Source organism: Odocoileus virginianus, unplaced genomic scaffold (assembly GCF_023699985.2).
Source record: "Odocoileus virginianus isolate 20LAN1187 ecotype Illinois unplaced genomic scaffold, Ovbor_1.2 Unplaced_Contig_27, whole genome shotgun sequence".
Lineage (NCBI taxonomy): Eukaryota > Metazoa > Chordata > Mammalia > Artiodactyla > Cervidae > Odocoileus > Odocoileus virginianus.
Window position 1 is genome coordinate 403158 of NW_027224344.1, and position 14155 is coordinate 417312.

General features: G+C 41.3%; 1 protein-coding gene across 5 annotated transcripts in view; it reads left to right on the plus strand.

Moving 5' to 3' along the window:
* The window catches only part of PTPN2 (protein tyrosine phosphatase non-receptor type 2), a 63146-nt gene that overhangs the window by 21488 nt on the left and 27503 nt on the right, over positions 1-14155 (plus strand). For all 5 annotated transcript variants that reach the window (XM_020913703.2, XM_020913704.2, XM_070464538.1 and 2 more), the window contains exon 3: positions 9125-9225. In XM_020913703.2, coding sequence (XP_020769362.2) covers positions 9125-9225 — 101 coding nt within the window. The remainder of the gene's footprint in view (positions 1-9124; positions 9226-14155) is intronic.

Here is a 14155-nt window from a genome sequence, read left to right on the forward strand (position 1 = left end):
TTTTGTTTGTTGTTTTTGTGATTAAAAACTCATACCATAAGTTTACCCTTTTAGCAGTTTTTAGGTGCCCATCACCCATGTTGTTGGCTGTACGCTTGTTGCTGTACCACAGGTCTTGTCATCTTGTGTGGCTGAAACGCCACCCCTCCTCCAGCCCCTGGCTGTCACCATCCTGCTTCCTCTTTTCTCAGACTTTGATCACTTTGGATGCTTCATAGAAAAGCAATCACACAGTGGTTCTTCTTGCGATGGGCTTATTCCTCGCAGCATAATGTCCTCAAGGTTCATCCTTCAGTGTTTAAAGGAACACATGGACTTCAGATTCCAGTTGTGTGGCAGGTTAGAACAGTCCATGGTTTCTTACTGCTGCGAAACAAGATTCTCAATAAGCACACATTTTAAATAAATTACTCGGTGGGGAGGAAGTAAGGAAAAGATACAGGCTGTCTGTTCCCCACCTCCTACAATAAGATCTCAACAAATGGCATAGCTTCTCTGAATGCACAGGCAAGTGTCAGCTGTGACTTTTGTATTCACGTATAAAATAGTCTCTAGGTAAATATATGAGGCAGAAATGACTAGGATTACAGAAAAAAGACTGATAATTCTATGTTCACAGATTACTTAAAATAGTAGTAAAGAAGTAGAAGATTTAGACTGCACAGTTAAGCTTAATTTAATAAGAAAAATATATAGAACCTTATGTCCAGCAATTAGAGAATTCACATTCTTCTAAGACTGCATGGAATACTTGTAATAAATGGACCATTGACTAGGCTGTAAAATTAAATCTTGACACGGTTTAAGAATTACTGCCTTATAGGCCATGTTCTTTGACCGTAATGCAATTAAATTATAGATTATTAATAAAAAGATTAAAATTCCTATAAATTTGGAGATTTATTTAAAGATTTCTAAATGATTCATGGGTCAAGATGAAATCATAATGGAAACTTAAAAATGAACAATAGGCAAAATCTACTTACCAAAACTTGCATAAAGCAGCAAAAACAGTACTGTAAAAAAATACTGTTTTAAATGTTTACATTAAAACAGAAGGTTGAAAATTAAAGTGCTAAGTGTCTCATCTATTTTAGAGTAAAACAGGATAAACACCAAAAAAAAAAAAAAAGGCAGAAAGGAAATAATACAAAAATAAAAGCAGAATGGAAATCAGTGGGACCATAAACAGGACCAAATAAAATCAAATGTTGGTTCCTTCGTAAGGCTAATCAACTAGTAAGATTGAATAAGAAAAATAACACAGATATACAAAAACCAGAGAGACAGAAGCAGATGTATATAAATAGTATTAGGAGAAAAGGGGAACAAAATACAGATGTAAAAGGACTTAAGCTAGACCATTGTAAACAATTATGGCAATAAATGTGTTCACTTAGAAGAAGTGGAACAGACTCCTGGAAAAATAGCATTTACCATTGTAAATTAAAGGAGAAATAGAGTCTAAGTAGGCATGTAACAGCTAAATAAGTTAAATTAATTAATAAACAGTTTTCCACTGAGAATTCACTGAGACTAGCTGTTTCAACAGGCATATCTTATAATAATGAAAGCTCTCCCAGAGAAGAGAAAAAGAAAATACTCCCCAGTTCCTTTTGTGAGGCTGTTAGATAGGTAATTTGGATATCCAAAGCAGAAAAGTTTAGTAAGCGGAATAAAAGTTACAGGCGTATCTGCGTCATGGATGTAGATGTAAAAGTCCTAAAGAAAGGTTAGTAAACTGAATATGACAATATCTATATTAGTTTTAGGAATATAAGAGTGGCTTAGCATTAGACAGTCTTTAAATGTAATTAATCTTAGTATCAAGGTAAAGGAGAAAAAGCCATATGAATATCTTAATAGATGGAGAAAGACTATTTAAAGTCAATTCTTGCTCCTGATTAAAAACAAAACATGTATCAGACAGAAGGAAAGTTCTGTAACTTGAGATGACACCAACAGTCATGTCACTGTGTTTTGTTAAAAAAAATTTTATTTAATTAATTTGTTTGGCTGTGCTGAGTCTTAGTTGTGGCATGTGGGATCTAGTTCCCTGGTCAGGGATCAAACCTAGGCACCCTTCATTGGGAGCTTGGAGTCTTAGCCTCTAGACCACAGGGGAGGCCCCACGTCACTGTTAATGATAACATGTTACAAACATTTTCTAAAACTTGAGGACAAGACAAGGGTGCCCATGAGTACCACTTCCACTTCATATTGTCCTTTGGTGTGGGTCGGGGAACAGAGCAGACTCTAGAGGCCAGGTACTGCCCCCCTCCACCTCCCTGACCACTCTGTTTCATCTGACCACACTGTTCCAGTCGCCTCTACTCAAAGGTCCTGGAGCTTTCTGAGCTCTTGTTTTTGCTGAGTTACTTCACTCCTCAAGTCAGTTATAGTTTCACCTGCTGATATTTAGGGAGGTTTAATAGTGATCTAGACTGGAAAAGATCAGGTTTCATTCTAATCCCAAAGAAAGGCAATGCCAAAGAATATTCAAGCTACTGCATGATTGCTCTCAGCTCATATGCTAGCAAAGTAATGCTCAAAATTCTCCAAGCCAAGTTCAACAGTACATGAACCATGAACTTCCAGATGTTCAAGCTGGATTTAGAAAAGGCAGAGGAACCAGAGATCAAATTGCCAACATCTGTTGGATCATTGAAAAAGCAAGAGAGTTCCAGAAAAACATCTACTTCTGCTTTATTGACTACACCAAAGCCTTTGACTGTGTGGATCACAACAAACTGGAAAATTCTTAGAGATGGGAATACCAGACTACCTTACCTGCCTCCTGAGAAATCTGTATGCAGGTCAAGAAGCAACAGAACTGGACATGGAACAACAGACTGGTTCCAAATAGGAAAAGGAGTACGTCAAGCCTGTATATTGTCACCCTGCTTATTTAACTTCTGTGCAGAGTATATCATGTGAAATGACAGGCTAGATGAAGCACAAATTGGAATCGTGATTGCAGAGAGAAATATCAATAACCTCAGATGCACAGATGATACCACCCTTATGGCAGAAAGCAAAGAACTAAAGAGCCTCTTGATGAAAGTGAAAGAGGAGAGTGAAAAAGCTGGCTTAAAACTCAGCATTCAGAAAACTAAGATCATGGCATCCGGTCCCTTCGAGGCAAATAGATGTGGAAACAGTGACAGACTTTATTTTCTTGGGCTCCAAAATCACTGCAGCTGGTGACTGCAGCCATGAAATTAAAAGAAAAGCTCTTGGAAGAAAAGCTATGACCAACCTAGACAGCATATTAAAAAGCAGAGACATTACTTTGCCAACAAAGTTCTGTCTAGTCAAAGCTATGGTTTTTCCAGTAGTCATGTATGGATGTGAGAGTTGAACCATAAAGAAAGCTGAGTGCCAAAGAATTGATGCTTTTGAACTGTGGTGTTGGAGAAGACTCTTGAGAGTCCCTTGGACTGCAAGGAGATCAAACCAGTCCATCCTAAAGGAGATCAGTCCTGAATATTCATTGGAAGGACTGATGCTGAAGCTGAAACTCCAATACTTTGGCCACCTGATGGGAAGAACTGACTCACTGGAAAAGACCCTGATGCTGGGAAAGATTGAAGGCAGGAGGAGAAGGGGACAACAGAGGATGAGATGGTTGGATGGCATCACTGACTCAATGGACATGAGTTTGAGCAAGCTCCAGGCATTGTGATGAACAGGCAAGTGCTGCAGTCCATGGGGTTGTGAAGAGTCAGACAAGACTGAGCAGCTGAACTGAACTGAATAGTGATCTGTCATTCTAAAAAGATTCCACCAGAACTTAGCAATTTGAATATGAACATTTTGTGGACTTTATTGTATAAACAATGCTTGAGTACTTGACAACCTAGATTGTTTGGATACCGTGCTGGTAGAGTCGCTACAATAAGAGGGAAGTAGATCTCCCTTTCTGTGATAGTTGGATTTAGGAGTTGAGGCTAATGAATCAGCTCAGGATTTCTCAACTCTGAACCTGAATCACAGGGGCTCCTCTTCCCTTTGTTCTTGGGGCTGGTGGCACAGTCTCTTGTGTCCCCAGACCGGAGACCCGTAGCCTTTGGTCTCTGTGCTTGGCACACTCTCAACCCAGATATTCATGTGGCCGACCCCCTCCAAGTCTCTGCTGAAGTGCCAGTGCACAGTGAGGCCTGCTTTGACCACCCTGTTCAGAATCCCAGTCCCCCCAGCCCCCCAACGCGGCTCCCTTTTATGGTGCTCTTTCTCCCAGGACTCTTTTTCCCAGAGGATTTATTGCTGTGTGACATGTAACTTACTTGATTGTTTTGCTCATTGCTGTCTCCTTTCTGAGCAGGTGAGCTTTGGGGAATATGGGTGTGCATACTTGGTCTGAGAGGTTTGCCAGGTGCTCTTGGGTTTGTGGGTGGAAAGGAAAGATATTCGTTCTCCTACTCCCTTTCCCTTCCAAACTATAGGCTCTTTCTCTGAGGAGAAGAAGTTTGAGTTTCAAGGGAAGTGGTGAGCTGCTCACGACTGTGCCAGACCCCGGTGTGGTGTCAGAGGGGAAGGTGTCCCTGTTCTAGCTGCAGTGGGAATCTGACCCATTTTGTGAGGACACTTCCCAAGTCCTGTTTCCATCCCAGAGACTCTGGGGGTGGATTCAAGAGCCCTTTTCAGTTTGAGGGTGTGTGGAGGCAGTTAACACTGTTCTGTCAAGTTTAGGAACTTGAAGTCACGGCAGATGGAGAGATGGACATGCATGGGCAGCTGGCCTGTGGTTGGAGGCTGTGGAACACGTAATGTCTCTGCCCCAGTTGCCTGGCTCCCAGCATATGTGTTGAGGGGTGTGGAAGGTGGTCAGTATAAAGAGCAGATCGTCTGGTGAGGGGATGCAGGCGTGGGGCTTCCATGAGAGGAGAAGTCCTAGGCCAGAAGTTCAGGAGGGTGTCTGTGTGTGTGTGTGCAGGAGGTGGAGGCAGGGAGCAGGGTGGAAGGCCACGCAGGGATGGAGGCTCAAGGCCACCTCTGGGCCTCTGCTGCTGCTTCTCTAGGGTGCGATGGGGACTGACATGCTCACAGCCGTTTGGAGGCTGGGGGTGGAGGAAGTGAGCTGTTCAGGTGTATCCTGTGGGTCCTGCCCAGACTGTGGTTGGTTATATCGTTAGAGAAGGAACCATTCAGCCAGCAGGGTTTTTTTTTTTTTTTCTTTTTTCTTTTGGCAGAGGAAACAACTAAACTGCTTTTGGTTCACTGCTTGATTCATGAGGGAAAGTTCATATTATTTGTCCTCCAGAATTCTCCTTGTGGGCTTCCCTGGTAGGTCAGCTAGTAAAGAATCGCCTGCAGTGCAGGAGACCTCGGTTCGATTCCTGGGTCGGGAAGTTCCCCTGGAGAAGGGATAGGCTACCCACTCCAGTGTTCTTGGGCTTCCCTGGCGGCTCAGAAGGTAAAGAATCCACCTGCAGTGTCGGAGGCCTGGCTTTGATCCCTGGGTTGGGAAGATCCCCTGGAAGAGGGCATGGCAACTGACTCCAGCATTCTTGCCTGGAATGGGGTCTCGAAGAGTGGGACACGACTAAGCAACTAAGCACAGCACACAGCATTCTCCTTGTAGGGTTGAAGGGGGCTGACACTGTCAGATGCTTGCTGCCTCCACAGGGAATCGCCATGCACTCTGGAAATCAGTACTGGAAACGCTACCCCCAGTTGAGAGTGGAGCCTGACTTGGGGGAGATCGGTCTTCTGCCCAATTTCTGTTAATTATTCCTGATCTCTGCCTCGGCATAAATGGGAGCCCTTCCCAGCTTGACCTGGAAGACTTTCCAGAAGGAGATGTCTTTACAGTAATGAAAAAGGGTGAAACTGTGGGTGGGGAGGTGGGTGGGGTGGGAGAAAGAGCTCATTGTGGCTGTATTGAAAGAGGAAGCTGATCTGTGTTGTCAGCTCAGGCAGCTCGAGCCAGTCATTTCTTGACAGATGGAACCATTTCTGAGAAAACAGACGGTGAGGTGGGAGGCCTGGGGACTCTTCATCGGAAGTTTGCCTAATCCAACTTGAGGGCCGTGGTTCTGTGGGGCGTACGTTTCTTTGTCCCCAACGATGATGCCGCTGTGCAGGAAAGTGTGTGTTCTTGGTCGTCCTGCTGCTGGTGGTGGTAGATGTTGAGAAATCAGATTTCCTGTGCAGTGTGGTTTGGTTGCTTTTGTGGCCTCTCATGCAGTACAGTTTGAATCATGTTCATTTTCTCCTTTTGGTGGATCCTGTACTGGGGTGGATCCTGTGACTGGGGAGAGGGAGTAACCCTCCAAGTACACTTAGAATGAGGAGGAGGTGCTGTGGGCTTGATCCTTGCTGATGCGCCAAAGCTATGTTTTTGTTTTTGTTTAGTTTTTGTTGTTTTTAATGTTTATTTATTTGACTGCACTTGTCAAATAAATTTATTTGACTGGTCTTAGTTTCGGCATGCGGGATCTAATCACCCAACCAGGGTTGAAACTGGTTCAAACCCTGCTTAGGGAGTGTGGAGTCTTAGCCACTGGACCCCCAGGAAGTCCCTGGACTCTGGCTTTTGATAATCTTATCTCAGAGGTCCCTAGGCAGAATCAGCTGCTGTGGGAGAGGAGAGAGCAGGTCACTTCCCGGGTTTTTTCCTGAGAAGTCAGAGGTTGGTTTGGAGTGAACTGTTCACAGATTTGGGGAAGACCAGACCTGATGGGCAGGGAGAGGAGACATCAAGCTCGGGCTTTAAGCGGACCTGTGTCACCCTCACAGGTATTTCAGACCACATGGTGAGTGAGTCTTCAGGAGAGAAGAGGCTTTGTCTTTGTTACCATTGCTAGAGAATATATAAATCATAGAGTCACAATTCCTCATAAAAAGGCTTTGATAGTTTCACTTCCTGAAATGTGTATACTTACTTTGTAGACAGTGTTAATTTAACACAAGAAACTCGTTTTTTTCTCTGCACAGATTCTCTCCTGAATCAAAAAGTTACATGAGTTTCATTTTTTATTAAAAAATCTTTTTTAGTGGAACAGAAGAATTAAAATGATGTAAGTATAGGGTTTTGTTTTTTTTAATTGGTCCTGAGGCAAAAACAGGTTCAGCCAACACTTTTAGCCAGTTCTAAATGGCTAGAGTTTGCCAAGCAATTTCCTTCCTTTCTGGGGTGCTGTTTCTGTAGTGTCCTGCTGCTCCCCACCAATCAGAACCAAGGTTCAGGGGAACCTATCTGTGCTTCTCGGGGTATGTGACTCTTGTATTTAATGACCTGAAGTGACACCAGGTGTAGAGTAATACAGGAGGGAAAATAACAGTGAATCCAGTGCAGAGTCCAGAAGGCAGGCCTCAGATGTCCTGAAAACCCCCCTGAAGTCTTTCTCTTGGCTTATGGAAGGTTCTGGATGACCTGCTGGAACTCCCTTTGAGGGGAGACTTGGCATTTATGGATTCTTGCTTCTTTTGCAAATTGCTTCTTCACTTGTGCAATAGATAAGACTAGTCTCCGTTTGTGTTCTTGCTGTGATTACAGCAAGAGGAAACACATTCCTTTGGGATTATATTTTAGCGGAATTTGAATTTTAGGGATGCATTGTTCTTATAATTGGTGTTATCTGGGAGGCATATGGACTTTATTTTGTTAATTATATAGCTGAACTTTTTACTCTTTTTACTCTCTCATGTAACAGTTAAAGAGTGATCAGACTGTTAAAAAAAAGTGACTGTTTAAAAAAAAAGTGACATCATCTTTCCGAGAACACTAGTATAAGTGATTTACTATAACAAGATCTTCGCTTTTCCTGTTGGCCAATGACATGTAATATTTACAGAGGTCTTGGGTTCAATCCAGCAGAAACATTTCATGTAAATTATGTGTGAAACTAAAACTGTTTAACATTTTCTTTCATATGGAGATAATATGAACAACTCTTTTAGTTTAAGAGTGGGGAAGAGAATGGTTATTTGGTATTTCCTTGAGGGGCACAGTTTATACCAGAAGGTGTTCTCCAGCTAGACATCAAAGATGCGCGTAGGTTGTAATTCAGTCCTGTGACTCTGCCAGGCATGTATTTAATATTCCAAGTGAATGCTAATCTTGTTGTTACATGCATGCTTCCTCTCTTAGCATCTTCTCTCCTACCATAGTGATAGAAGGTAAAGTTCTGTGCTCCATCTGTTTACATTAGCACAAATTCTAAATCTGTGAGATCTTCACGTTTAAAAACTAGAAGTATATGACACAGCCGAAGTAATGAAGCACTTGTCTGTTACAGAATTGGAATATTCCAAATGTGTTAAATATAGCTTAGCACTTAATCTAATTAGTTCAGTTCAGTCGCTCAGTCATGTCCGACTCTTTGTGACCCCATGGACTGCAGCACTTCCCTGTCCATCACCAACTCCCGGAGCTTGCTCAAACTCATGTCCATCTAGTCAGTGATGCCATCCAACCATCTCATCCTCTGTCATCCCCTTCTCCTCCTGCCTTCAATCTTTCCCAGCATCAGGGTCTTTTCCAATGAGTCAGTTCTTCATCAGGTGGCCAAAGTATTGGAGTTTCAGCTTCAGCATCAGTCTTTCCAATGAATATTCAGGACTGATTTCCTTTAGGATGGACTGGTTTGACCTCCTTGCAGTCCAAGAGACTCTCAAGAGTCTTCTCCAGCACCACAGTTCAAAAGCATAAAAATTATTGAAATATAGCTGAATGCAGATCTGTTGAGGTAGGAAGAAAATGAAACATAGTTATGGTGGGATCTGTCCGGTCTTAATTTTTGGAGGCCATTGATTTTTGTAGGAAAACTTGTAAGTTCTTAAGCACCAGGAGTCTTAACCATCCTTTCTATTTTGGGAAGATCAGTACTTTATTCCTTTTAGTATGTTTTACTCTTTGATCAGTTTTTCTACTTAAACAGCAGCTAATCTGCCACCAACAGCAACACTTCCTTCTAACACACAGTAACAAACAGAAGGATTTCATCTTTGCACTAACTTCTAAAAAAAAGGAATAATTTTGGATTTGACTCAATTGTGATGCTAATTTATTTTTCTTTGTTTTTTTCTGTCATTTTATAAATATCCAGAAAATTAATACTCAAATAAAAAAGAAATGCAAGTTTGAAGTGACAGTATGGTTTATCATTTTCTGTTTCAGATGATCACAGTCGTGTTAAACTGCAGAATGCTGAAAATGATTATATCAATGCCAGCTTAGTTGACATAGAGGAGGCACAGAGGAGCTACATCTTAACCCAGGCAAGTGGCATGGCATGGAGTGGAGGCCTGACTGCCATTTCCGGGGTCTGCTTTAGGATGGAGCAGAAAGTGTGTCCTGGCTTCTTTTGGCGGTGGAATGGCTGTTTCAGGTTTTTCTGTTGTTTTGTAATGAATGGTGTTATAATGTTTTACAGCTGTGTCTATTTAAGATAAAAGCAACTGTTACTGTACACGTTCTCTGCAAGAAAGTTGTTCATGAGGTCTGGCCTGCTAGTTCTTTCCTGGCCAGCTGTCCGCCTTGCTGTAAGTTTGGTACAAAGTCTCGGTTGGTGGATACTTTGTTCCTTATACTTTTCTTCACTTGAATCAGAACCAGAAGCCCTGCGAAAACTCTTCCCTGCCCTGGCCTGGTGTGTATTTTCAGTATGGACAAATCTTGGGTGTTAGGTGAGGGTGTGAGCCAGGTGCCTGGACCACTGATGGGGTGGTCTGAGAGCCCACTGGCCCCTTGAGCCTCCTCCCTGCTCAACATTCTGGCCACACCCGTGCTGCATTGGCACTGTTCTTTCACTTGAGATAGTAGAAATGATTTGGGTTTATCCACACCAGCTACCCTTTGTTTATCAGATAACAGATTTAATTAACAGTGCTGCCATCTCCTAGTTAGTGATTTTTAATTATTCCAAAGATAAAACTGTATTATTAAGTATCTTGTTATAACTTATAATGGAAAGTAATCTGAAAAAAAAAATATATATGTATGTATAACTGAATCACTTTGTTGTATACCTGAAACTAACACAGTATTGTAAATCAACTATAATTAAAAAAAGATAAACTGTATACTTGTAATGTTTGAGATTTTTAAAGAACCCATTTCAGATCAAAATAACCTGTTACTGAAAGTGAAAACTGTTGAAAATGGTAAGATATTCAGATGAATGTAACTGTCAACTGTTAGGCTATCTATAATTCACAGGAAACAAAAATTAAGTACTCTTTTTTACTTGGTGTAAAGCAGCTCCTGTAAATCAAAAACAAAAAGGAAATCTATGAAAAAAACTGGCAAGGAACATAAAAATTCACAGTTCACAGCAGGGAAGTAATGGTAGGCAATATGTATAGAAAAGGTGCTCAGTTTTTCTAAATTTAAACCAGCAATCATTTACCACTTCTCACCTGTCAGAAAACAGATTTAAAAGTTTATAGTACTCAGAGGTCTAATATGTAAAGACATGAAGGTAAATGTGAGAGTATTTGTTATAAGTTAATAGCACAGGGCCAAAAATAGTAGGACAGAAACAGTCTGTAAGGAGCTGGCTAAATAAATTGCACACATGCTATTAGTACTGATTGTTTTTGGGAATGAGGAAAAAATACAGACTTCATTTTGCCATTTTCTGTTAGATTTGAAGTTTTTCTTATGTTCATTCATGCTGTTTTTAATAGTCATTTTTAGAGTTAAAAATTTTTACTTTCTGTTTTTATTTTATTTATTTATTTATTTATTTAGTTTCTGTTTTTAAAAACCATAATGTTAAAAATAGAAAAGAATAATTACCCTAGATTCCTTATCACACCCTTTCTTATTCTCTTTTTTCCAGTCTTATTTATCCTTTCCTCTTTCTCATCTTAGTCTCTAAAAATATAGTTGTTTCTCAAGATTCTGATTCAGGTTTCGCCCCCATCCAGTCTGTACTCACCACTTCAACTCTCTGGAACCATATTTTGAACCTTTGTTTCTTAAGAAAGAGACTGGACTCTGGACTCATGGTGTCTGTTCTTGAATCCTGTTTGTTCATCCAGCAAAGCTTTGAATGCCTGCTTTGTGGCAGCATTGTGTAAATGAAACAGCCATTCATAAAACTGCTAGTATGAACTTCACATCCTAGAGGGAAGTAAAATTTACAGCAGCTAGCAATCTTTTATTTATTTTTTACTGAACTACAGTTGACTTACCATACTGTGTTAGATACTAGTGTGCAGCAAAATGATTCAGTTGTACATGTATACATGCATACGTCTATATATATTCTTTTTCAGATTCTTTTCCATTGTAGGTTATTATAAGATGTTGAATATAGTTCCCTGTGCTATACAGTAAATCCTTGTTATTTATTTTATATATGGTAGTGTGTATCTGTTAATCCCAAACTCCTAATTTATCCCTCCTCCCTTTCCTCTTTGGTAACCATAAGTTTGTTTTCTATGTTTGTGAGTCTGTTTCTGTTTTGTAAATAAATTCATTTGTATCATAGTCTAGAATCCACGTATAAGTGATATCATATATTTGTCTTTGAATTACTTAGACTGATAATCTCTAGGTCCATTCATATTGCTGCATATGGCATTATTTCATTATTTGTTTATGGCTGACCAATATTCCATTGTATATATGTACCACATCTTCTTTAATCATTCCTCTGTGGATGGACACTTAGATGGCTTCCATGTTTTGACTATTGTAAATAGTAACAGCTTGCAACTTTTAACATTTTTCTATATTTTACATATTTTATATAACTTAAGCCTCAGGATAACCCTTTGTGGTAAATACTCTTATTATCCTTATGTTAATATGAGGAGTCATCTGAAGAGACAAAGGAACAGCAAATAACTTTACCAACGTCATACAACAAGTGGGGTGAGGCCACATGGTCTCCATAGGCTGGATGGTTCTGCTTTTAATTATTCAGATTTGCTGCCCTGAAATTGTGATATGCCCTTGGGTTCATTCCTCAGTTCCCTGAGGTGCAGCATCATCCCGCAGCACCGTGGGGTTTGCTTCCAGGACCCTCTGCAATGCCAAAGCCCACGGGTGCTCATGTCCCATCGTTGTCCCTTCTGTCCTGGCCCCACATACACAGATTCATTGAGTCACAATCATGTATTAAGTTTGCCATCTGAGGTTGTTGATCCTGAGGATGCCTAACTATGGCTAAAAGGGCTGACTGTGTTTATTGAAAAATTTGTCTGTATCTGGACCACTATAGTTCAAACCCCTGTTGTGCAGGAGCCAAGTGTGTATGTTATCAATATGTATCTCTGTGATCTATAGAATAGTGCTAATAAAAACTCATGTAGTGCCAGGCACTATGGTGAGTACTTCATGGAGTGTTCATTGTGGCATTGTTACTGCTTTTTATTATAGTAGTAATGATAGTAATAATCCTATAAAACACTGTAAATCCCTTCATGAAAAAGAAAATACCCGACTAATACCCTAGTTTAAATCTCCTGTCCATTTGGGCATTCCTTTATGTCCTGACCCAGGCCCTCTGCCCTCATTCTAGTGGACTCACAAGCCTGTCTTCAGCTTTGGATTATTTCCTGAGCCCCCCCTACCCCCTACCCCCTGCCCCAGAGCTTCCAGCATCTACCCATGGGACCACTTGACGCCACAGATTCTTCCTGCCCTTCTCTGGAGCTCTCTTTCATCTACACCAATGTAGTAGCTTCTCAACTTATTTCTTGGCCACTAGTCCCTATTTTCTAGTCCATCTTTAACAATTCCTCTAGAGAAATTTTTGCAAGGTACCAATCTGGTCATATTCCTTCATTCTGTAAAGAAGAGATCATTGACTGTTTCCTGGGGTCGAGCACCTCTCACTTGGCAGGTGTGGTTTCCTGTGGGTTCTCTGTGTCACCTTCTTTCCCAGAAGTGCCCTGACACTGGGAATGGACCTGATCCCTCCCCTCTCCCCTTGTTGTGTCAGCACCTCTTTGTTTTTAAGGCTCTTCTCTGGTACCCTTCCTGCTCCTGCATACTCTATGGCTCAACCCTCGCTGTGGTGGGGCTGGGTGTGTTTTCCCTTCTCTACAAGGATGGTGTTTAAAAAAATTAATGCACATTCCTCACCTCCGACGTAAGCTCTGTGACAGCTGGAACTGCTTTTGCCTTTGTCCCTAGTACATTGGGACAGAGAACGTGCACAGAAAATATTTCAAAGGACAGCAAAAACCAGACACACTAAATGTTTATTGAAACTGCAGTTGTTCTGCTTATCCTTTGTTGCTTATAATTTTTGTCATCCTTTTTCTTTAAGTTTTACGAGAATTAAAAATGTATACCTGCTGATCCCTTGGTATAGATCTCTGTTTTGTAGAAGATAATAGGTTGTATTGCTGGTAAATGGACCTCTTCCCTTTTAGAACTACTCTAGAATGTGTGTGTGTGTGTTACACTAAGCAGTGACTTCATTGGAGACCTGATCCATCCATTTTTTTAGATGAAAGAGAAGGCATTCATTTTACTGGGGGTCTTCTCATGGCTGTTTTTATCTTTGCACTGTGTGGTTTTGGAAGTAGCTCAAACTTTGAATAATATGCACTCAGTAAGGGGAACAGCTCAGGGTTCTTGGTCCCTTCTAGCATTGGTATAATTGAGAGCAGGAGTTTATTAGCTCACGTAATATTTCCAGCACATCCACTACAGAGCTGGGATACAAGTGGCCTTGAAGCTGCTTTTAGTGCAGCACCACTTGAATTTCTTCTGTGTGGAGCTGAAGCTCCAGGCAGACCCAGCCCCCGGCATCCCGCAGGTGACTGCTTGTTGCGTTACTCAAGGTATAGTCCAAAAAACAAAAAGTATAGTCAAATCTGTTAACCTGTACGCACTGCAGCCACCTGAGGATGGCAGCGCCCTCCAAGGGTGACAGTGGTGACTGGTTGGGAGTGCTGCCCCAAACTCACACCCCTTGGGACAAAATCTTGTCTTGACTTTTTTTCCTGCCCAAGCCTGGTTCTCCAACCCTCAATTCAGAGAGCCACCTGACGGCCTGGAAATTTTTCTTTTCTGCCTAAGTAAATAAAAGTCAGTTTTTTTCATTGATAATCAGTAATCCAACTAACAGAGACCTGTTTTTAGTTCAGGTGGGTTTAGAGTCTGGATTGACATTCTGTGATCCAATCCCCTGTTCTCAGATGAGAAGCTTCCTGGAAGGCATGTCCTTGGAGCCTCAGTCACCGC